At 38.1% G+C, this 21,327-nt stretch overlaps 11 protein-coding genes across 11 annotated transcripts; 4 read left to right on the top strand and 7 right to left on the bottom strand.

The window, feature by feature from the left end:
• Positions 1-78: 78 nt before the first annotated feature.
• On the top strand, positions 79-2,073 carry PSO2 (DNA cross-link repair protein PSO2; the record flags this gene model as incomplete). The annotated part of the gene is made up of 1 exon (XM_033912550.1): positions 79-2,073. The coding sequence occupies one exon, from the start codon at positions 79-81 to the stop codon at positions 2,071-2,073; it is 1,995 nt and encodes a 664-aa protein (XP_033768441.1).
• Positions 2,074-2,150: 77 nt separating this feature from the next.
• Positions 2,151-3,845, bottom strand: GAT2 (Gat2p; the record flags this gene model as incomplete). Its single annotated transcript, XM_033912549.1, has 1 exon — positions 2,151-3,845. The coding sequence occupies one exon, from the start codon at positions 3,843-3,845 to the stop codon at positions 2,151-2,153; it is 1,695 nt and encodes a 564-aa protein (XP_033768440.1).
• Positions 3,846-4,389: 544 nt separating this feature from the next.
• On the bottom strand, positions 4,390-4,884 carry SPAR_M02520 (uncharacterized protein; the record flags this gene model as incomplete). The annotated part of the gene is made up of 1 exon (XM_033912548.1): positions 4,390-4,884. The coding sequence occupies one exon, from the start codon at positions 4,882-4,884 to the stop codon at positions 4,390-4,392; it is 495 nt and encodes a 164-aa protein (XP_033768439.1).
• An 88-nt stretch (positions 4,885-4,972) lies between these two features.
• On the top strand, positions 4,973-6,337 carry GID8 (glucose-induced degradation complex subunit GID8; the record flags this gene model as incomplete). Its single annotated transcript, XM_033912547.1, has 1 exon — positions 4,973-6,337. One exon carries the CDS (start codon positions 4,973-4,975, stop codon positions 6,335-6,337), a length of 1,365 nt encoding a protein of 454 aa, XP_033768438.1.
• Positions 6,338-6,403: 66 nt separating this feature from the next.
• Positions 6,404-7,117, bottom strand: ERG29 (Erg29p; the record flags this gene model as incomplete). The annotated part of the gene is made up of 1 exon (XM_033912546.1): positions 6,404-7,117. The coding sequence occupies one exon, from the start codon at positions 7,115-7,117 to the stop codon at positions 6,404-6,406; it is 714 nt and encodes a 237-aa protein (XP_033768437.1).
• A 241-nt stretch (positions 7,118-7,358) lies between these two features.
• Positions 7,359-8,770, bottom strand: REC114 (Rec114p; the record flags this gene model as incomplete). The annotated part of the gene is made up of 2 exons (XM_033912545.1): positions 7,359-7,403; positions 7,517-8,770. The coding sequence occupies 2 exons, from the start codon at positions 8,768-8,770 to the stop codon at positions 7,359-7,361; spliced, it is 1,299 nt and encodes a 432-aa protein (XP_033768436.1).
• A 630-nt stretch (positions 8,771-9,400) lies between these two features.
• On the top strand, positions 9,401-10,027 carry JLP2 (Jlp2p; the record flags this gene model as incomplete). Its single annotated transcript, XM_033912544.1, has 1 exon — positions 9,401-10,027. The coding sequence occupies one exon, from the start codon at positions 9,401-9,403 to the stop codon at positions 10,025-10,027; it is 627 nt and encodes a 208-aa protein (XP_033768435.1).
• Positions 10,028-10,279: 252 nt separating this feature from the next.
• On the top strand, positions 10,280-11,818 carry RRB1 (ribosome biosynthesis protein RRB1; the record flags this gene model as incomplete). Its single annotated transcript, XM_033912543.1, has 1 exon — positions 10,280-11,818. The coding sequence occupies one exon, from the start codon at positions 10,280-10,282 to the stop codon at positions 11,816-11,818; it is 1,539 nt and encodes a 512-aa protein (XP_033768434.1).
• Positions 11,819-11,955: 137 nt separating this feature from the next.
• DPI35 (Dpi35p) lies at positions 11,956-12,864 on the bottom strand (the record flags this gene model as incomplete). Its single annotated transcript, XM_033912542.1, has 1 exon — positions 11,956-12,864. One exon carries the CDS (start codon positions 12,862-12,864, stop codon positions 11,956-11,958), a length of 909 nt encoding a protein of 302 aa, XP_033768433.1.
• Positions 12,865-13,162: 298 nt separating this feature from the next.
• On the bottom strand, positions 13,163-17,176 carry POM152 (Pom152p; the record flags this gene model as incomplete). Its single annotated transcript, XM_033912541.1, has 1 exon — positions 13,163-17,176. The coding sequence occupies one exon, from the start codon at positions 17,174-17,176 to the stop codon at positions 13,163-13,165; it is 4,014 nt and encodes a 1,337-aa protein (XP_033768432.1).
• A 307-nt stretch (positions 17,177-17,483) lies between these two features.
• ECM16 (ATP-dependent RNA helicase ECM16) lies at positions 17,484-21,314 on the bottom strand (the record flags this gene model as incomplete). The annotated part of the gene is made up of 1 exon (XM_033912540.1): positions 17,484-21,314. One exon carries the CDS (start codon positions 21,312-21,314, stop codon positions 17,484-17,486), a length of 3,831 nt encoding a protein of 1,276 aa, XP_033768431.1.
• Between the last annotated feature and the right edge of the window lie 13 nt (positions 21,315-21,327).

The following is a 21,327-nucleotide window of genomic DNA, read 5'->3' as shown; positions in this document are numbered from 1 at the left end:
ATGAGCATGATGGGATCCCGGTATTGAAATTTACATTAAAGCACATACACGCTAGTGACAGGTTTGACTTAGTTAATTATGTCAAGAAAATCTATTGTGCAGTTAAAAAGGTCTGAGGTAAAGCGGAAACGAAGTCGCATTGCTAGTAGCACGAGTGAGGGGAGAACCTTTCATAGAAGCACACACGCATCCTTCAAAAGGCAAAGAACCTTGACAGAGTTTAACATTCCCACTTCTTCGAACTTGCCTGTCCGTTCCAGTTCGTATTCGCTTTCAAGGTTCGATCTTCCAACGTCTAATAAGAACATAGAACCAGTAATAATTGATGACAACGACCATAAAAGCGTTTGCCTTGATAACGCTGGAAAGGTTGAAATAATTATAGACACAGACGAGGAAGATCTGGTTAGCTTACATGATAATGAAGTGAAAGGGTTAGAAAGTAGGACCGAAGAACGGATAGAAGATCGAATAGTAACCGAATTGAAGGAGCAAATAAATGTTGAAATCTCTACAGAAGTTATCCAATGCCCTATTTGCCTAGAAAACCTTTCTCACTTAGAATTGTACGAAAGGGAGACGCACTGTGATACTTGCATAGGTAGTGACCCGAGCAACATGGGAACGCCTAAAAAGAATGTTAAGAGCATCATTTCTGACCCATCCCCTCCAACAAAAGCGAAGAGACACCCAACTGCATCAAAGAAACCAACAAGAGTAAAACTTGTTTTACCAAATTTCAAGATAATTAAGTTTAATAATGGTCACGAAGTAGTTGTGGATGGTTTTAATTATAGAGCCAGCGAGACTATCTCTCAATACTTTCTTTCTCATTTTCATTCTGATCACTATATTGGGCTCAAAAAATCATGGAACAATCCTGATGAGAATCCAATCAAGAAAACACTTTACTGTTCTAAGATTACTGCGATTTTAGTAAATTTAAAATTCAAAATTCCAATGGATGAGATCCGAATCCTACCCATGAATAAACGCTTCTGGATAACAGATACAATTTCAGTAGTTGCGTTGGACGCTAACCATTGCCCCGGTGCAATAATAATGCTTTTTCAGGAATTTCTGGCAAATTCATTTGATAAGCCTATAAGACAAATTCTTCATACGGGGGATTTTCGAAGTAATGCCAAAATGATTAAGGCAATTCAGAAGTGGTTGGCCGAGACAACGAATGACAATGTTGATCAAGTTTATTTGGATACAACATATCTAACTATGGGATATAACTTTCCTTCACAGCATTCTGTATGCAATACTGTGGCTGATTTTACGTTGCGGCTTATCAAGCATGGCAAAAACAAAACATTTGGGGATTCACAAAGGAGCCTATTTCACTTTCAGAAAAAGAGAACATTGGCAACACATCGTCACAGATTTCTATTTCTTGTGGGGACATACACTATTGGAAAAGAGAAGTTAGCTATCAGGATATGTGAACTTTTGAAAACAAAATTATTTGTTATGCCGAATTCCGTTAAATTTTCAATGATTCAGATAGTTTTACAAAACAACGAAAACCAAAATGAGACATGGGACGACAGCTTACTCACCAGCAATCTGCATGAATCATCCGTACATTTGGTACCTATAAGAGTATTGAAGAGTCAAGAAACTATTGAAACTTATTTGAAAAGTTTAAAAGATTTGGAAACAGACTACTTGAAAGACATTGAAGATGTTGTCGGGTTTATACCTACGGGATGGAGCCATAATTTTGGTTTGAAATATCAAAAAAATAGCGATGATGATAACGAGATGGGTGACAATATGGGATATTGTTTAGAACTAATGAAGAATGATCGAGATGATGGTGGTGAGAATGAATTTGATATTTCGAGTATACTGAGGCAGTACAAAAAGTACAGCAAATTTCAGGTTTTTAACGTGCCGTATTCTGAACACAGTAGTTTTGACGATTTAGTTAAATTTGGTTGTAAATTGAAGTGGTCCGAAATCATACCCACCGTGAATCTAAACAATTTATGGAAGGTAACGTATATGACGAATTGGTTTCAATGTTGGGATAAGGTTAGGGAAATGCGGGCGGCTAAATAATACAAGAAAAAAAGGGGTAAAAAAATGTATTATGATATACGTACGTATGTGGATACAATATGAATGTATGATTTATATTATTGCAAGATCGTATTGTACTCAGAATCCAAGGTTTGATCATTATCCATATCGTGAATAAACCTGTTTGGAATAGTGATAAAATCAGGTATTCTACGATCGTTGGCCAAATCAATAGCTCTTCTATATCTTAATAACAAATTGCTGCTTTTTGAGCCAAATTTCTTGGTTACTTTCCTATAAAATAACCCACAGGCATTACATAAAGTTCTTGTGCCATATGGACCCTTTCTCCATTCTGGGGTCTCCGTCTCCCCACAGTGGAAACAAAATTCTATAACTTTTTTAGCACTAGGATTCTTTTCATCGCCATTAGTGGCAGGGGTTGTCGTTGAAACCGTAGCAGTACCAGAGTTAGGATTGTTGATAAAATGGCTAGAAGTAGTCAGCGTGGGCTGTCTCTGGATAGCTCTTGGTCTGCCTCTGTTATTCTTCTTTTTTGTATTGAGATTGGAAGTGGTTATGTTCTTTAACTGTGTTTGGACCATCGGAGATAACGTAGTGTTTGGAATGTAAGTTATTGAATTAAAGGGAGACGATGAAACGTTCCTGTTCGTATCACTTGGGTCATCTTGTCTTGGAACCTGTAACTTTTGAAGAGGCACGGAACCGGCCGTGGGGGAAGAGGAAGAAGAGGTTGAAAGAAAAGTGTGACGGTGGTACAATGAACCATGTAATGTGTTATTCTTTAAATCAGTATCTGAAGCATGCCTTTTATTGTCATAGACTGTTGGAAGATGTTGGGTAGAGATAGAGTCTGTCAGTTCCTGTAAGGAAGGTAACTTTATTTTGTTGCAAAACGGTGAAGAGCTCTCCTTCTCAGGCTCTTGCTGCCTCCATTGTTGCTGCTCTTGTTGTCTGTCAGTAAGTAGGGAATTCAGACGGTTTTCGATGGTTGTGATATGATTTTGTAAAGAATGAAAATTTTGAGTAGCAATGTTCTGCTTAAAATGGGTAGAATTCGACAAAGATTTCAGTTTAGCTAATTCATCCATGGTCGATTGAATGTTTGGATCACTAGTGGCGGCAGCAGTGTTGAGTTCGCTATTTTCAGAATGTTTAGAAAATGAAACCATCCTGTTAAGTTCATGACAGTAACGTTCATTAATATTGTCCAGCACTTCATTCTGATTCGAATCTACGGGTTTATCGTTATTAATGTTGTTGTTGTTACCAGTACTACTGACATTATTATTAGTTTTGTTGTATACCGGTACTTGTTGGAAATGAATATCAGGAGCAACAGGAGCATGCATTTGAGGGTGAATATTATTTAGTTGAAAGTGAGGAATATTGGGCGGCATGTGAGGATCCGGTATGATACTGACCACCCGCTGGGGAGCAGGGGGAACCTGGTGTGTATTTCTATAATGTGAGCGGTTAGATATTTGAATATTAGCGGCAGGAAGAGCAGAATTAACGTTATTATTAATTGTATTGTTATTGTTATTGTTATTGTTACTATTGTTAAGATGATGGTAGTAATATGCGTAATTGTTGTTTGCAGTATTCATATGGGCATTTGGGCCACTATAATGCTGCAAGGGCAATGGAGGATTTATGGTTACATTAGAATGCAGAGGATCTACTCTCGGAGCAGAATGATCAAAAACAAGCTGTGGAGGACCATATACGAACCCTGGCAGCGCTTGTGGCTGTGTTTGAGAGAAGGGGAACATATTGGGGGCTTGCATCTCGATGAAATTTTTTGAGACAAATTGTAGAAGCCCTTAACTAGAGTGAAAAAAACAATTCACTATAAACGAAAACGATATTATAGCAAACGAAATTATCAGTATATGGAGAAAACAAAAAAACGCCGTGAACAGAAATGGAAGGAGTACGAGAGACGCAAGGAAGTAAAAGGACCAGGAAAGAAAATCCTCCTTCAATATATACCAAGATATACAAGAAACTGAAACTCAAAAAAAGTAACTTTTTATATAAGATTGCCGACACGAAGAGAGGAAACGATAGCCGAATGTCTCAAATGCAATAATTGCTGCATATACAATTAAACAAATTTAGGAAATTTGCTTATAACCTTATATTTCAAAATATCCGTTGAGTTTTAGCTTTTGGACAATTCCGCGCCGGGCCCCGCGCAGGGAAAATCGCAGCAGCCGGAAAAACCGTCACCCAGCACCTTTAGTTGGGGAAGCAACCGAACGAAACTATATCTGAGATAAGGGCGGTGCAAAAAGAATGTGAAACCACGCTTCAAAAATGAAGTCACGGTTACACTATCTCTAACTCTGCAGGGTACAGTGCTTCTGATCGTGCATCTCTTTGTGGTCTGGACCAGCGTCGGCGCGGCGACAGAAGTAGCGATGTTTCACGATGATAGACGCGCAGCGGTTCAGGCCCGCGGCGCTGCTGTGCGGTGACGTGCCCATGACTCAACAAAAAATAAAAATAAGAAAACGGAAAAACCAAAATGGTTCCCCTTTCTGCTGTTGCCCCTGCTCCTGTGCGTTTTCTCTTGCGCTCCTTTTTTCCCTGTTTTATTTTTCTTGTTTTTCGCTCGGCTTGGGTTTGTGTACGGCCCTTTTCGGGATCCCGGAGTTTATTTGGCTGTTGTCCGGATCCGTTCCGAGTGAGTGGTAATCGCTCCATTGTGTTGCTGTTTATCACTATCAGTGTCGATCTTGCTTTCTTGACTCTGCCGAAGCAGTGCCCCGGTTCGTTGCAGGAGACATTTTGATGGCGCATTGTTTTTCTTAAAGCTAACATGTGTATTTGGTCATTAGTTGCAAGCAAAGGGGCACCAGAGGGATATATATCAGCCGAATAAGAGGTATTTCTCTGATAGCAATTAGAAATGACTATATCAACTCTTAGTAACGATACTGCAAAAAGCAGTTCTTGCAGCGGCAACAGCAAGAATGGCGGGAAGGACTTTACCTATGGGAAGAAGTGCTTCACCAAGGAGGAATGGAAAGAGCAGGTGGCCAAGTATTCGGCCATGGGCGAGCTCTATGCAAATAAGACTATACATTATCCGCTGAAAATCCAACCCAACAGTAGTGGCGGTGCGAAGGACGAGGGTTTTGCCACCATACAGACGACACCGATAGAGCCCACACTGCCTCGGCTTCTGTTGAACTATTTTGTCTCTATGGCTTATGAGGACTCGAGCATTAGGATGGCCAAGGAGCTTGGATTTATACGGAACAATAAAGATATTGCACTTTTCAATGATTTGTACAAGATCAAAGAGCGTTTTCACATCAAACATCTTATCAAGCTGGGGCGCATCAATGATGCAATGGAGGAGATAAACTCTATCTTTGGGCTGGAGGTGTTGGAAGAAACTTTCAATGCTACGGGAAGTTATGCGGGTAGATCGGACAGGCAGCAGCAGCAGCAGCAGCAGTTCGACATAGATGGAGACTTACATTTTAAACTGCTGTTGCTGAACTTGATTGAGATGATAAGAAGCCACCATCAACAGGAGGACGCCTCCAAGGACTCGAACGATTTTATACTCAATCTAATTCAGTATTCTCAAAATAAACTTGCCATAAAGGCTTCGTCGAGTGTCAAAAAGATGCAGGAGTTAGAATTAGCAATGACTTTACTACTTTTCCCCTTATCAGATTCGATGCATAGCGGCAGCATCAGGCTACCCAAATCTTTACAAAACTTGTACTCGATATCTTTAAGATCTAAAATAGCCGATCTAATTAATGAGAAACTGTTAAAGTTTATTCATCCAAGGATTCAATTCGAGATCAACAATAATAATTCCAAATTCCCTGACTTGCTAAATTCCGACAAAAAAATCATTACTCAGAACTTCACGGTGTATAAAAACAATCTCATCAATGGTTCAAATGGTACAAAAATAAACCACATTTCTTCTGACCAACCTATTCACGATAAGATGGCAAGCAACGAGGCCGCGGCTGCTGCTAATTCAGTCTGGCTGAATCAAGGGGACGGGAATGTCGGCACAGGTTCAGCGGCGAGGACTTTCCATAACTTAGAAAATAAAAACTACTGGAATCAAACTTCCGAATTGCTCTCCTCTTCAAATTCAAAGACAAAAGGTTTAGAGTTCAATAATTACTATTCTTCTGAATTTCCCTATGAGCCGAGACTAACGCAAATAATGAAATTGTGGTGTTGGTGCGAAAATCAGCTTCATCACAACCAAATAGGTGTGCCTAGGGTAGAAAACTGACATACATAGTATATATATATATGTATGTATGCATTGAGTAACTAATACTTTTTTTTTGAAAGTTCTTCATAATACAAATTCGCATTTTATCGTGTTCCCCGTATCAATCTTTAAGAAACATAATTGAACATCGTCAATATTCACTGGCAGTAGTTCATCTTTATGATTGTAAATTTTGACACCATTGGAAATCGTGAACTTTCTTGCCCCTTCACCGTCCCCGTTCTTGATTATATCGCGATATATTTCGCAATCTTTGAAGTAATGGTAAAGTCTCAGCCTCAATACACGTAAGGTGGTGCCAAATTCAGGTCTTTTTTCATTTTCATAATCTTCTGGAGAAAACTCGACATGGAATTTTAACGGGGTGGACAAAATTTCTTTCCCATCTACAACCACATTACATTTAACATTCAGCTCCGACACAAACACAGGTTTTGCAAAAAATTTATCGCGATCTTCGAACTCTTCGATAACGATCCCGCTTTTCTCATCTTTGTACTCTTTACCGTGATATTCATCACTCACTAGCATCCGATGAAGCTTCAAACTTTCATCGATTCTTCCGCGCTCTAGTTCTTCTGATGTGTTCTTTTGTAGGAGGCTCATTTCAATGGTGATATACAGTTCGTTGAAAAATGCAAGCGTTCCAACCACTATCAAAAAGAGAGTGATTCTGCCACTTATTCGATCGTGGATAAATTGATGAACATATGGCAACTTTTGTAGTTTATCTATTAAATTTGATTCGAGATCTAGATACTTATCCTTTAACGACATACTGACCTGTGTTTCCTTTGTATTCCGCACCTCGCTATATACACTTCCAATGATATTTTATATTTAAATTGGCGATGTGCCCATCTATATGATTCAATTTTTTAAAGGTTTTATATTTTGTTTTTTTCATAAAGGCCCACTTAAACGAGCTTACTCTTCTTGCTTAGCGATATTGCCGAAACTCGGGTTTACTTTTTCATTCATTTCGTGGCTAGTGTTAAAGGGAACTTCAAAAAAGGGTTCACTTTTCGAACATTTTATTGAGAACCGTTTCAACCTTATTGACCTTTTTATCCATTTTGTAGTGGCAAATATTTTTAGTTAGTATATTTTGTTTAGTAAGAATAAAAAAGGAATGAATAAGAGGGGAAAAGAGCTCAATTTCTTGCAAATACATACCCAGTTCATGAATTCTTTGTCCTTTAACTTTTCCTTGATTAGCCGCTTAGATATTTTTCTTGACGCATTCCGATTAGCATTTTTGACGCTTATCGTTATTTCTCCACCTAGCGATACCTCTTCCTTCGTTCCGTTAAGTGTGCCGTTCAGCGGTATTTCTGTTCTCCTATTAGGTGTATTTATACCTCTGGATTTTTGGGAGTCGCTTAGCTTATTATCGGCATTTTCCTTATTATTGGAATTTTGCCTTATCGTATTTTCTTTCTCTAGACTCCATACGGTTGTTGTTGGTGTTTTAACTAAACCAGTGGTGCTGTGCATTCGACTCTCCTTTTCTACCCTCTCCTTTGGCAAGTGAACAACCTCCATTAAGCCAGGTTTACACGGGGCGATGTCTTTTCTTGAAAGTAAATCAGAAATAGTCTCAGTTTGGTTTTTTTGGTTTCCAATGTTGGGAAGGCAGCTGGTAGTCTTTGCTAAAGATTGAGAAACTTCCGATGGCTGCACATTTAGCGGTTCGGGGCGACTCAGCACAGTTTGCGTAGCCGATGGAGTATTGAGGTCTTGTGAAGAGTGTACTACATTTAACTCTGTGTTTGGCCAGCTTTGTTGACCTATTGGGAAGTTATCCTGTGGCAAAGTTATATTTGAACGATTACTTGGCTCTCTTTCAGATTTCTCCTGGCAACGTTGGCTGAAATCCGTAATCATGTTTTGGGTTTGAAATTGTGTGTTGGAATGTGCGTAGTTACTAGTATTTGTACCCTCAGCGAAATTAACCTTTTTACCATTATTAATGTCTAACACCTGGCTTGTTATTGTATTCTGAGCTATTGATGTCTTAGCTGTTCTTAAGACAAAATTGAGATTCTTCAAAGAAACAATAGCTCTGTTGAACTCAATGTCATTGGGTAAATTGATCTGAAACCTCCTCAACATTCTGGGCCCAAATTCTTCGGAGATATATTTACAAGAGATTATAGGGCATTTACATGAAAATTGTATCAGATCTTGATTATCCCCTAGCGGTAGCCGAATATTTTCGAGAAGAGTTGAGTTATTGAGAACCACATGAATAAGAACTTGTCCGGAGTCCATTAAAAGAACCCGAAATTGAAGAGTGCAGTTAGTGGAAAGATGTTGCCACTTGTCTATTTGAGGGGGTTCAAGCATGGAACAAAACCCATTTGGAGCAAAAGAGGGAATTGTATACTTAGAATATTTCTTAATTACAACTGAGCAGTATTCGTACATTTTTTTGTTTTCTTTATTTTTGTTTTCCTATCACGTTTAACTTGATGATATGTTAACGCTTTCTCTCTCTGCTTCTTTATATGTTAGCCGCCGACCTTATACCGAAAGGTCACCATTGGTAAAAAAAAGTTGGTATTCCTTTAGAAGCACCAAAAGAGCTTCGCCTTTGAGTATATACTAATATTTTATGTTCATTTGTACTATTGGAGAAAATTTTAACAAGTCATTTGCCTGCTAAATATGAAGACGGTAAGCTGGACTTTGCCAACGTTTATATAGAACCATATTGTTAAACATAAAAACTAGCATATCTGTGGAAAAATTAACAGTGGTTTGGAAAAGTTTGTTGCGTGTTTAATCTATCATTTAAAAACGATAGATTAAACACGCAACGAATAGATATTATTTACTTCCGTCTTTACAATCTTAATTTTATATTTAGGCTATGGTTTGGATTATCCAGAGTTATCCATGGTTTCATCTAAATCTATAATGAGATGGAAACGTAGAACTTTGAAAAAGAGAATAACAAACCAAATCTATAGACCAGAAGATTGTTTCATACTTAGCGGTAGAACGTAAACAAAGAAAGTTTTAAGGCTGAATTGAAATTCAAACTATTCAATAACAATGGTGTACTTCTATGAATCAAAACCAACTGAGTACTCAACACCTTACCAAATTGTGACCGGTAAAGATAAGTTTGAAAACGACCTACTTATTAAATGGAGCTATAAAGAGTTAAATTACGTTTGGTTCCACGCTGACAAGTACTCAAGTGGCCATATTTATTTAAAGTTACACCCAAATCAAAAAACCATCGATGATGTACCGCAAGAAGTGCTAGATGACTGTTTGCAGCTATGTAAATCAGAATCTATTCAGGGAAACAAAATGCCACAATGTACCATCTTGATAACACCATGGCATAACTTGAGGAAAAACAGGTATATGAATCCCGGCGAAGTATCATTTAAATCTCTGAGACAGTGTAGGAAAATGGAATGTGGAACAAGAGATAACAAAATACTGAACAGACTGGCCAAGACAAGGGTAGAATTATTTAATAATGTGGAATCTACACTTAACGAAGCAAAGAAGACCAAAAATGGTGATTTTTTCGTAAACCATATTGAGTCTAATAGGTCGAATCTTATCGAAGAAGAAAAGCTAAGGAAACTAGCGAAAAAGAATCAAAAGAAGAAGAAAAAACAGTCTGGCGATGAGTTCATTGACGATACACCGCTGGAAACGTGATATTGTCTACATAACCTAGACAACTCGAAATACAGTATCCTTGTGCTTACATAGTTGTTTCTATGATCACGTTTCTTTTTTCGTTCGAGCCGTGAAAATTTTTTCCTTCCAGCGAAATATACAGAAAATAAAATCCAATTGAAATTAGCGATGAGATGACCATTTCATATAGGGATTGTAGTTGTTTGATTGTGTAGGTAAATAGTTATATCACCTGCTCACCGTTTTTACATACACGGAAATAGCACCATTATGTCAAAAAGGTCCATTGAGATTGATGAAGAACAAGACAGAGTAGTCTCTGCTAAAACGGAATCTCACTCTGTTCCTGTTATTTCCACATCTGAAGGGCAAGATGCTCCCACGAATGACTTAGAGGAACAATTGAGCGATGATTTTGATAGTGATGGTGAAATTATTGAAATTGATGGCGACGATGAAATTAATGACGAAGACGACCTTAGGAAAAAGCAGGAAGAAGCTGAAACTTTAGTCCAAAAGGACCAATCCGAAGGCAATAAAGAGAAGATCCAAGAGCTGTACTTGCCCCACATGTCTCGTCCACTAGGACCAGATGAAGTTCTTGAGGCCGATCCTACTGTTTACGAAATGCTACATAATGTCAATATGCCATGGCCATGCTTGACGTTAGATGTTATTCCAGATACATTAGGTTCTGAACGTAGAAACTATCCACAGTCTATTTTGCTAACTACAGCTACTCAATCTTCCAGGAAAAAGGAGAATGAACTAATGGTCTTAGCACTTTCTAATTTAACGAGAACACTTTTGAAAGACGATAACGAGGGTGAAGATGATGAGGAGGAGGACGATGAAGATGATGTGGATCCAATTATTGAGAATGAAAATATACCATTAAGAGATACGACTAATAGACTAAAGGTTTCTCCATTTGCCGTTTCTAATCAAGAGGTACTAACCTCTACAATGAGCGAAAATGGTGATGTTTATATATACGATCTAGCCCCACAGAGCAAAGCTTTTTCTACACCAGGTTATCAGATCCCAAAGTCCGCTAAACGGCCTATTCACACTGTTAAGAATCACGGAAATGTTGAAGGCTACGGTCTAGATTGGTCACCATTGATCAAGACTGGTGCGTTATTATCAGGTGATTGCTCAGGACAAATATATTTCACCCAGAGACACACTTCAAGGTGGGTGACCGACAAACAGCCATTCACTGTTTCAAACAATAAATCCATAGAAGATATCCAGTGGTCTCGCACAGAATCCACTGTTTTCGCAACAGCAGGGTGTGATGGGTATATAAGGATTTGGGACACAAGATCAAAAAAACATAAACCCGCTATCTCTGTTAAAGCCTCTAACACTGACGTAAATGTTATAAGTTGGAGTGACAAAATTGGTTATTTGCTAGCAAGCGGTGACGATAACGGTACCTGGGGGGTATGGGATTTGAGACACTTTACACCAAGTAATGCTGATGCTGTTCAACCGGTTGCTCAATATGACTTTCATAAGGGAGCCATCACTTCCATTGCATTCAACCCATTAGATGAGTCTATTGTTGCAGTAGGCTCAGAAGATAATACTGTAACTTTGTGGGATTTGTCTGTAGAAGCTGACGATGAAGAAATTAAACAACAGGCCGCTGAAACAAAGGAGCTTCAAGAAATCCCACCGCAATTATTGTTTGTTCACTGGCAAAAGGAAGTTAAGGATGTCAAATGGCATAAGCAAATTCCAGGTTGTTTGGTAAGTACCGGTACCGACGGTTTGAACGTCTGGAAAACAATCAGTGTCTAAACTGTATAATACTTAGATCATATATTTACACATTGTAAATTATTAATAAACAAACCCATTAAAAGATATAGTAAAAATTACTAGCAGATATGAATAATATCTATAATACATAGTTGCGATTATAACGAGTTCAGTGTTCATGGAAAGAGTTCCTCTAAGACTTCAAGATTTGAAACAACGTACTTTCTTTCACTCAATTGTACAGTGTCGGTTTGTTTAGTACTGGCTTTCCAAGTGTCTATCGAATTATTATCTATTTTATCAATTGACAGCTTATATTCATCCCGGGTTGGTTTACTAATCGAATTTGAAAGAAACCCGTATTTATCATTTCTATCCAACAGTATACCGGTCCAACCGGCAGTTTCTGACCCTTCAAGATCGTTGTGTAACTCATCTCCAATGTGAAAGCAATGCTGCAGAATTTCCTCCTTGGAGTACTTTTCTAGCAAATGAGGGTGTTTAGATATGATATCGTCAAACGCATAATGGAATATTGCTCTATCAGGCTTGGCGAGATTAAGCTCATATGACAAATAAATGTGGCCGACAAATGTCTCATACAATCCGATATTCTTTAACAATTTGTAAAAAATTGGATCAGTATTGCTTACTATCCCTATAATAATATCGGGACGTCTTGACTTCAAATCTTTCAAAAATTTAACCAAATCTGGGTAAACAAAATAAGAATCGAAGCCCTCAAACCGCGTCAATATTTCAGTTATCATCTCATCGGGGATTGCGTTCGGTGCGAAGACGTTCCTAATCAAGATGGACCACCATTCTTCGGGCTTAATACCAGAATATTTTCCGTATTGAGGATAGTCTTCCTTCAGTTTCTTAAAAACGTGTGGAAAATTATTTGTTAACGTTGAAGGATTTGCCTTGATACCGTATTTACGTCCAACAATACAGTATTGTTCCATAACAGGAAGTTTTGTAGCATATAATGTATTATATGCATCAAAAGTAATAATTAGTGGCCTTGCCACCCTATGAACATCAGACCACGCATTTATAGGTATTCTTTTCGGATAAGTCATTGGAGCGATCTGTTTTATATTTCAAAAAAGGTGCTTCTGATATCCTCCTATATAATACCGTCAAGGACGGAAGTCTTGGCGCTTTCTTTTTCCTATTCGCCCTTCTCTCCTTTGAGCTACTATGAAGCAGCGTGATTAAATCAAGCGACTTAATAGTTTTAAAGAAGAAAGTCAACAATACAGCTGCTTTTCGCTTTCTTTATGTATCTTAATACTGATGTACAGAGATATATTATACATTAAAATTGTACAAAAATATTATGAGAAGGAAAATTTCCCTCTGACTTTCTTTTGATATCTAGTTATTGAAAAAGAGATCATTTTTGGCAAAACAATAAGCATCTGTGATTTCAATCGCCTCGTAGGTACCTTGCAAACTTGTAATTACCTTGTACTCATGTGAATATATATCTGTGACTTTGTGCGTTTCAACAACCTGTGACCTCTTTTTGCCGTGTTTTCCATCTGTTTCTTCCGTCCTTACATAAGTTAATGAGAACGGCGGCGTACCCTCAAATGAAAAGATCACTTCAGCCTGGTCACCTTCGCGAATATCCTCAGTGACGTAATTTCCTTGAGAAACAGTTACGGAAGGAATTGGATGTATATTTAAGGATAAATCATTAAATTCACTCTTCAAACCGGGCTTCGTAAAGTCGACAATGCATTGTGAGGATGAATCTTGTAAAGAAGTGATAGATATAACACCCGGTTCAGAGGCTAATCTTACAAATTGGGAGCTGCGTTCCTTAGATTTTAGTGGAATACCATTGAATTCATACTTGATCATGAAAGGTGCCACACCGTTTAGTTGATACGCAACATAGTCCCCCACACAGTACTCCGTAGAAGGATCTAATATATGTATCTTTGGTGCATCGGTAATTGACACGAGAATTTGCTTACGTGGCCCGGATATGAGATTATTGACGCAACCATTTGCGTCAGCGACAGAATCAATACTTATGGCATGGTTACCTAACTTCATGCCTTCATACAACTTTTCGAACGAAAAATTTTCTGAGTCAATATTATCAATGGTATATTGATCTGTTCTACTAGTACTCTCATGGTAAACGCTAAAGGTGATTGAAAATGGGCTTTCCCCTTGCAAAAATTTCAAATTTATTGGTTCCAAAAATGAGATTTGATCTACATTGGCAGCGCATGCACGCAGGGTCTTACCACCATCGGCAAATGCAACGTCTGGAATGGGATGTACGGTCTGTTTGATTACGAGTTCTGACTGATGCTCTCTAAAATGTACGTCACTCTCACCATAATTGCCATCAAAGATGGCCTTAATAGTAGTTATGTACTCTCCAGGAATTTGGTTAGGTAGTTTCAGTGAGGCATATTTGGTTGCAACTTGAATCTTTTTTGTAAAAATATGACCGTTGGGTGCCATCAAATCGTATTCTAGTATGAAGGGCGGAGAGCCAAATAGAGCCAAATCGACAGTACCTTCCATCCCTTGACAGACTTCCTCTTTGGAAAATGAATTCTTCGTCAATCTTGTTATGTGATGGTTATCTTGAATGGCAAAGTTTGGCTTCTCCAAGAAAGATACCTTATACACACTGTTCTGGTCAATTACCTTACCTTGACAGCTTGAGTCACGAATATCGATCAATTGGTAAAGTCCTTCTTTACTTACCTTCAAAGCCGGCTTATAACTATTCTGAAATTTGTTTTCAGATTCTTTCAAAATTTTTCCATCATAATCCATGTGCTTAAACTTAACGGTAAATGGCCCCTCTCCACTTAATTTGAGCGGGATTTCGGTAACAGAACCATGCTTAATTTTGGCTTCTTTAACAGGCTCGAAAAAATTGAATGCGACGGATGGGATATCTCTTCTCACCTGTATTTTAGCATCCGGTTGACTGAGTCCAACTATACAGCCAGTGGAATCCTTAATAGAAACCAAAGATATAATATAATCGCCACCAGTAGAGAAGACCGGTGTTTTAATAACATATTCGTTAGTTTTAATATCTTTGATTTCAAAGGTTTTCCTCTTGCTTGAAAATGTTTCTATGATATCATATGTCAACGTGAAAGGGCCCTGACCTTTTAAAGCTACAGGGACACTACTGTGGTCACCCAAACAGAGTTCCAGATCATGGTGTAATTTTAGTGATGCGCTTGGTTTTACTCTCATTGATGTCTTGAAAGTATAATCTTTTACAGGTTCCAATCTGATTGGTTCCGTGAATAGTTTATTGGAAACCGTATCAAATACAATTTCATAATTACCTTCTTTAGGTGGACTATAACTGAAGTGATTTCTAGTACCTTCCGAGGTGTATCTCTTTGCATCATATAGCTTTCTTTCACCACTTTCAAGCTTATAAATTTTGGTGTTATAATAGTATGGTGGAGCGCCAGTAAAAGATAACTCGAAATTTAGGCCAACTTGTCCCACGCACTGGTCCAATATTGGAAAGGATTTAACTTCCATAGTAGGTGCAACCGGCATAGTAACTAGGACGTTTGATTTACCAACAATCGCACCCGGACAAAACTTAGATTCAATGTATTCTAAACTATACAACCCCGGAAGATCAGCTTGAAGGACCTTAGTCAAAGAATCTGTAGTGATATTCATTTTCTTTTTCGATTTGTCTTGTGCATCAGTATAGGTTAGGCTAATAACATACGGAATATCTGAAATCCAGTTTTTGATTTCTTCGAACACGATGGCAATCGACCTTTTCGTGGGTGATTTGAGATCGAATCTTTCCTCTAGCGCTGCACGTGGAATCCCATGAACATTAAAATCATAAGACAAATCATAACGTTTTTTTAAATCTTCAGGGAGAGATGTAAAATCCACGACATTTCCCAGGCCGTCAATTATTTTGTCGATTTTATATGCATATTTGCCGTCCTGGGTAATTGAAGAATCTAAATTAATATTAACAGGTTGGTTTCTACCCCATTTCATATCGTTTAATTCTTCTTGGGTAAAACTCTGTTTGGATTTACTTGATTGTAAGGGCGACTCAAAATATTCTGGTTGCAGGCTGGAGTCTGCATATGAAAATGTTTGACCATTAACGATCTTAGAGTATGCTAACTTCATTGGAGGCACACCCTGAATTTCAAGAGAAACATTATCCGAATCACCAATACATCTATCATTGTTTCCAGTCCCAGTAATCGATGCAATTGGACAGTAGGGAACAACCAAGTGCGACTGATGAATTTTTAAATTTAGTTTTTTAGAATCAACAATTTTTTTGATTTGATAAAAACCAATATCTTGAAGGGTTACCGCCAAATAACGAATTGTACTACCTTCTTCAAAATCGTTCGAATGAGATTTTAGAACTGACTGGTCTTTATTTAGTAAGGATTTGGGGTTATTTATGATTCTGAAGTCTTTCTTGCTCAAAGACCGTGATTCTACCGCATTTGTGTAGAGATCTCTATATTCTAATTCAATAAAATCAATCTCTTCAGTTGAGTTTATTCTGATGGGTACATCAATAGAGTTAATTTTGAAAAGATTGGTATCCATGGGTAAACAATATGATTCATGAAGAGGGTTGAACATTGCCGTATTTTCAGGCAAGATCTTTATTGTTAGAGCGCCCTTAAAATGAGCGGAGGAATCAACAATACGATGATGATTGATGGCAGAGCCTGTTACGCTTAGTTCCCTCGTATAAATTTTTCTCCATGTGGTCAAAACTAATGAAATTAAAACGAACTCGTGATCGCTTGATATAAATATGTTCAATAGTATCATACCTAAGATCTGAAGATACACCATCCATGGCTTGAAAGTCAGTCTAGGAATGTTAAAGGATGGCAAAACATAAAGGAATAATGAATCCATAATGAAATACTTGGATATGAAATTAAACCGATAATTCTTAAACAGTAAACCCGAAAGTGGTAATCCGGATTTAAGTATTACCAGATCATATATTTTATAACATTGAATTATAAGAAAAAATATCACCGCAAATGTCCTTTGTTTCGAAATTTCTAAAACATCTGTTGATATTAGGGGCAGTGAATAAATATCTACCTTCTTATCACCACTAATGTGGCGGTCTCTGCTGTCGCGTTCAGATATCCTAGATCTCTCATCGCTCAATTCATTTTCAGTGTTTTTGAATTTCCTCGAACGTAAAGGCCGAATTTCCTCACCGGGTTCATCGTCATTATATTGGAAACGTCGTGTTGTATTTACATTAGGACGACTACTATGGGATGGACGTGGTGATCCTGACGCAGAACTGCCCATCCAATGGTTCCCTCGCGGAGTATCATTAAACACGTTATATCTGTGCTCCATTATAAAAGCCTCCTGATGAACGTACCTAGTATGATAGATCTATAATTCGTTCTGAATTCGCTCGATGAGTTTCCTCTTATTATGCTTGAGCTGCTCTTATTTTTGTTCAATAAAAAAATCGTATCAAGTTATTAATACCGTATACAATGACACATTTGACATCCTGCCATAAAATTTAGCTTAACATTGTGAGTTAATAGGAGAGTAGATTATGCGTCAGCAATTACTTAAAAAGCCCAATGGCGATAATATATTGTTCCTATATGCTCTTATATTATAACATTCTATTGCTATGATGTTGGGGCATTCATTTTTTATTTTCTTCGCCGGTAATGGCCTGGAAACCCTTCCTGGTAATAAACTTAATGACTGTCCATTGGCCTTTTTGCTTCCTTTGATGCACTGCTATAGGATTTAAATCCCAGCTAATCTTGAGATCATTGTCAACTTTAGATCCGAATCTAGGAACCACATAACAATACCGCTCCGTAGGCGATAAATTAACGGTCTTCAAGCCTTGACCGGTCAAAGGTTTACTGTATGTCAAAAGAAGACCCTTCCTTGCTATGTTTGCTAGGGGAGTGCTTGCGATATCACATAAAGTATTCATTCTTGTTTTGTTACTTCCACCCACGTGCAACGAATAATACAGCATATATTTGGGTGGCATTTCCCCCAAGTTATTTAAGATTGAAGTTGGATGGATGTAGACAAAGCAGTCCTCGATATTTGGTGTTCTCGTAGCCAAAACGGGAATATAAGGAATATTGATCATGGAAGTTCTGTTGGTTATCTTGGCGTCATCTGGAAATAAAACATCTGCTCTAATGGCGACATGGTCGACAAAACCGGCGCAAATCATTTGTTTTAATAGTTTTATTTGTATTACGCTTGGAATGTCACTTTTTAAATCTTCGCTCCTAATTACTACGGCAATGTTTTCTTTTGATGTGTTGGACTTGATAATATACATTAACTGCTTTCTCAATTTGACAATTTCTTCCATTAGTTTGCCTCTTAAAAAATTTTTCTTCATAAATATTTCTTTTTGTTCCCTTGGAACATAATCCATTGCACTTACAACGCTTAATAAGCGAAATACATCACCGAACTTGTCTAACTTACCAAACTGTGCCCTGCTTTTATAAAATTTACTGCGCAATTCCTTTTTAAGTTCAGGGTCCATACCTGATGTTGACTCATCAAGATCTTTGTCCTTATCATCTTCTTGTTCATCAGCGTTTGGTTTTCTGGAAATTTCGTTTATTCCTAACTCAAATTCATTGATAAAAGGATCTCCCACTGAAAGAGCACTAACGATTGCCACGATATAAGGAAGGCAGGCCTTTTCATCGGAAACAAGTAACATTTTGGAAAATCTAGGTGAAAGTGGGAAAAGGCTCATTTTTTTACCATCTTCAGTAATCATCTCTTTATTATCAAGAGCCCCTAAATATTGCAGTAATTGCACTGCCTTGGAAAGAGCCACTCTATCTGGAGGGGTTGGAAATGGAAAATTGATAATATTATGAATGGCCATACTCTTCATTTGTAACACAATGCTCTCCACCGGCATTCTTAAGATTTCAGGTCTAGAGAATTGTTCGAAATCGTGCTCAAAGACAGCAGAAGAATATAAGCGGTAACAATGGCCCGGTCCAGTACGACCAGCTCTTCCGCTTCTTTGATTGGCACTAGCTTTACTTACCCAGCCAACTTCGAAACTCTGTACGCCATTTGATTCATTATATTTACGTTCCTTGGACCTCCCGGAATCAACAACATATCTAACCCCGGGTATAGTTAGCGATGTTTCTGCAACATTTGTTGCAACAATGCACAACCTGGAACCTTGGGGAGGCTGCTGAAAGACTCTCATTTGTTCCTTGGTTGGTAATAGAGAATAAAGCGGAAGCACATATAAGGGATCATTAGCTGTTTGCCCTTCAGTCAGGACTTCCTCAAATCCTTCTTCTTCCTCCTCTTCTTCGTCAACATCGTTTTCGTTGTTAACTTCATCGTCTTCATATTTTATCGCGCTCTTGAACTTATCTTGATCGATAACTTGGACACTAAAATCTATATCCTCAACCTCCAAATCCGTTGTCTTTGAGCTAATACCCATTTTAGAAATGGGAGTTTCCAATTCTTTATTGTACTTGGAATTTTTCTTGAATGGAAATTCCTTTCTTAGCCTTTTTACCATATGGGTGATTTCTTGCTGACCGGTTAAAAACACCAATATAGCACCAGGAGGTAATTTCCGGTGAATTTTACAAGTCTTTCTGAAAGCCTCTTCTGTATAATTGAATGCAGTTCTACGGTTAAAGTGAATAGAGACAGGAAACTGTCTTGCATCAACTTGTAAGATAGGGGGTGCAATGGGGAACAATGCTTTGTTTTCACTGAAATCTGACACCCTTAATGTAGCTGACATAATAATAAGTTTAAGCTTCTTGTGTTCGATTGGATTCTCCTCATGCTGTTTGGCTCTTAAACGAACGCAACGGCTCAGCATACCAATCAAAATGTCAGTATTGATGTTTCTTTCGTGGGCTTCATCTATGATAATAGAGGAATATTTAGTCAGCTTAAAATCGTGCATCATTTCTCGTAATAAGACACCATCTGTCATAAACTTGACCTTTGTGTCATCTTTCGTAGTAGAGTCAAACCTAATTTGGTATCCCACTTTATGGCCATGGTCACCCAATTCGTTTGCTACACGCCCAGCCATAGACACAGCAGCCACTCTTCTTGGTTGTGTTATGCCCACCATTCCTGGGTAATCGGGGGAGTCTTCGGCACCAAACCCAGCTTCATATAAAAATTGTGGGACCTGTGTAGTCTTACCTGACCCGGTTTCACCACAAATAATTACCACATCGTTATGATGAATAGCCTCCATAATTCTGTGTTCCTCACCAAACACTGGTAGTCGAATTCTTGTTTTTTGAATTTCATCTGATCTGTTAACTTCAACATAGAAGGCTTTACGCGTGGAATTCTCATTTATTGGGATATAAGTTTCGTTGAGACCATCATCTAAATCTTCCTCTCTAATGATCGGTTTATAATCGATGTTCAAAGTAGGAGTAACTAGCTCTTGGTCTCTACCTTCCATTTTTTTAATTTCCTGATTGGCCCAGTCCTTGAATTCGTTAGCGACGTCTTTCTGGTCAGATTCTTTTAAGTCAGTTTCACTATTTGCACCTGCGACTTCTTCGAGTGTGTTTCCACTAGGCTCAATTTTGTCTTCTTCTTCTTCTTCTTCTTCTTCTTCTTCTTCTTCTTCTTCCTCTTCCTCTTCCTCTTCCTCTTCTTCTGATGTCGTGTCAAAATCCATTTCGTCTTCTTTCCCATGCTTCTTCAGTTCTTCCATTTCTACACGTTGTCTCCAATTATATTTCTTCTTCGGAGTTTTGCTTGTTTTATTTATGACTTTTATATTGTTGAATCCGAAGCCAAGACCAAAGCCACCAAATTTTGCTGGCCTGTGATCAATAAAACCAGAAGGTTTCCTCTCATCCTTGTCTGTCGGTTTCACCATAGCACCAAAGGTAGCCTCGAAATCATCTTCGTCCTCATCCCCATGGCTTTCCGCTCTACCGTCCTCATCCCAAACTTTTGGTTCATATTCTTCGTATAATATTTCCTTTGTTTGTTCATTTCCTCTTCCTTGACGTTCCAAACTCAGTGCTTCTTTGAATTCTTCCTTTTTAGTCTGCCTGCCCTCACCTAGCCTCTTAGAGCTTGTCAGCAAACTCGTATCTATCTTATAATCTTGGAGTTTACCTATAATTGTCTTTCTTTCCTCTCTTTTCAATTGGTGGTCAATAAACTTATCCAGCCTTTTTTTCTTTAACCTGGAAACTTTTGATTCCTTTGGTGTAAATAACTCTTGTAGTTTTCTTTTCTTCATCTTCTTTTCTTCTTCAGTAAGGGGTTCAAGAATTTCTGCATTAACATTTGAATCCGTCATACCACTTTCACACGAAGCTGACTCTGACTTTTCCGCCTTTTCATCGTTTTCATCCTGTCTGGTGAACTGCTTATTCCTAATTCTTTTCAGTTCCTTTAATTTAGCCATATGGCCGGATCTGGCCTTCTCATTAAACCTTTTTCTATAAGTACCCATATTTGTACTGCTT

The sequence above is a fragment of the Saccharomyces paradoxus genome, chromosome XIII (assembly GCF_002079055.1).
Source record: "Saccharomyces paradoxus chromosome XIII, complete sequence".
NCBI classification, from domain to species: domain Eukaryota; kingdom Fungi; phylum Ascomycota; class Saccharomycetes; order Saccharomycetales; family Saccharomycetaceae; genus Saccharomyces; species Saccharomyces paradoxus.
The sequence above is the reverse complement of the archived record's forward strand: the minus strand, read 5'-3'. Positions and strand labels throughout refer to the sequence as shown.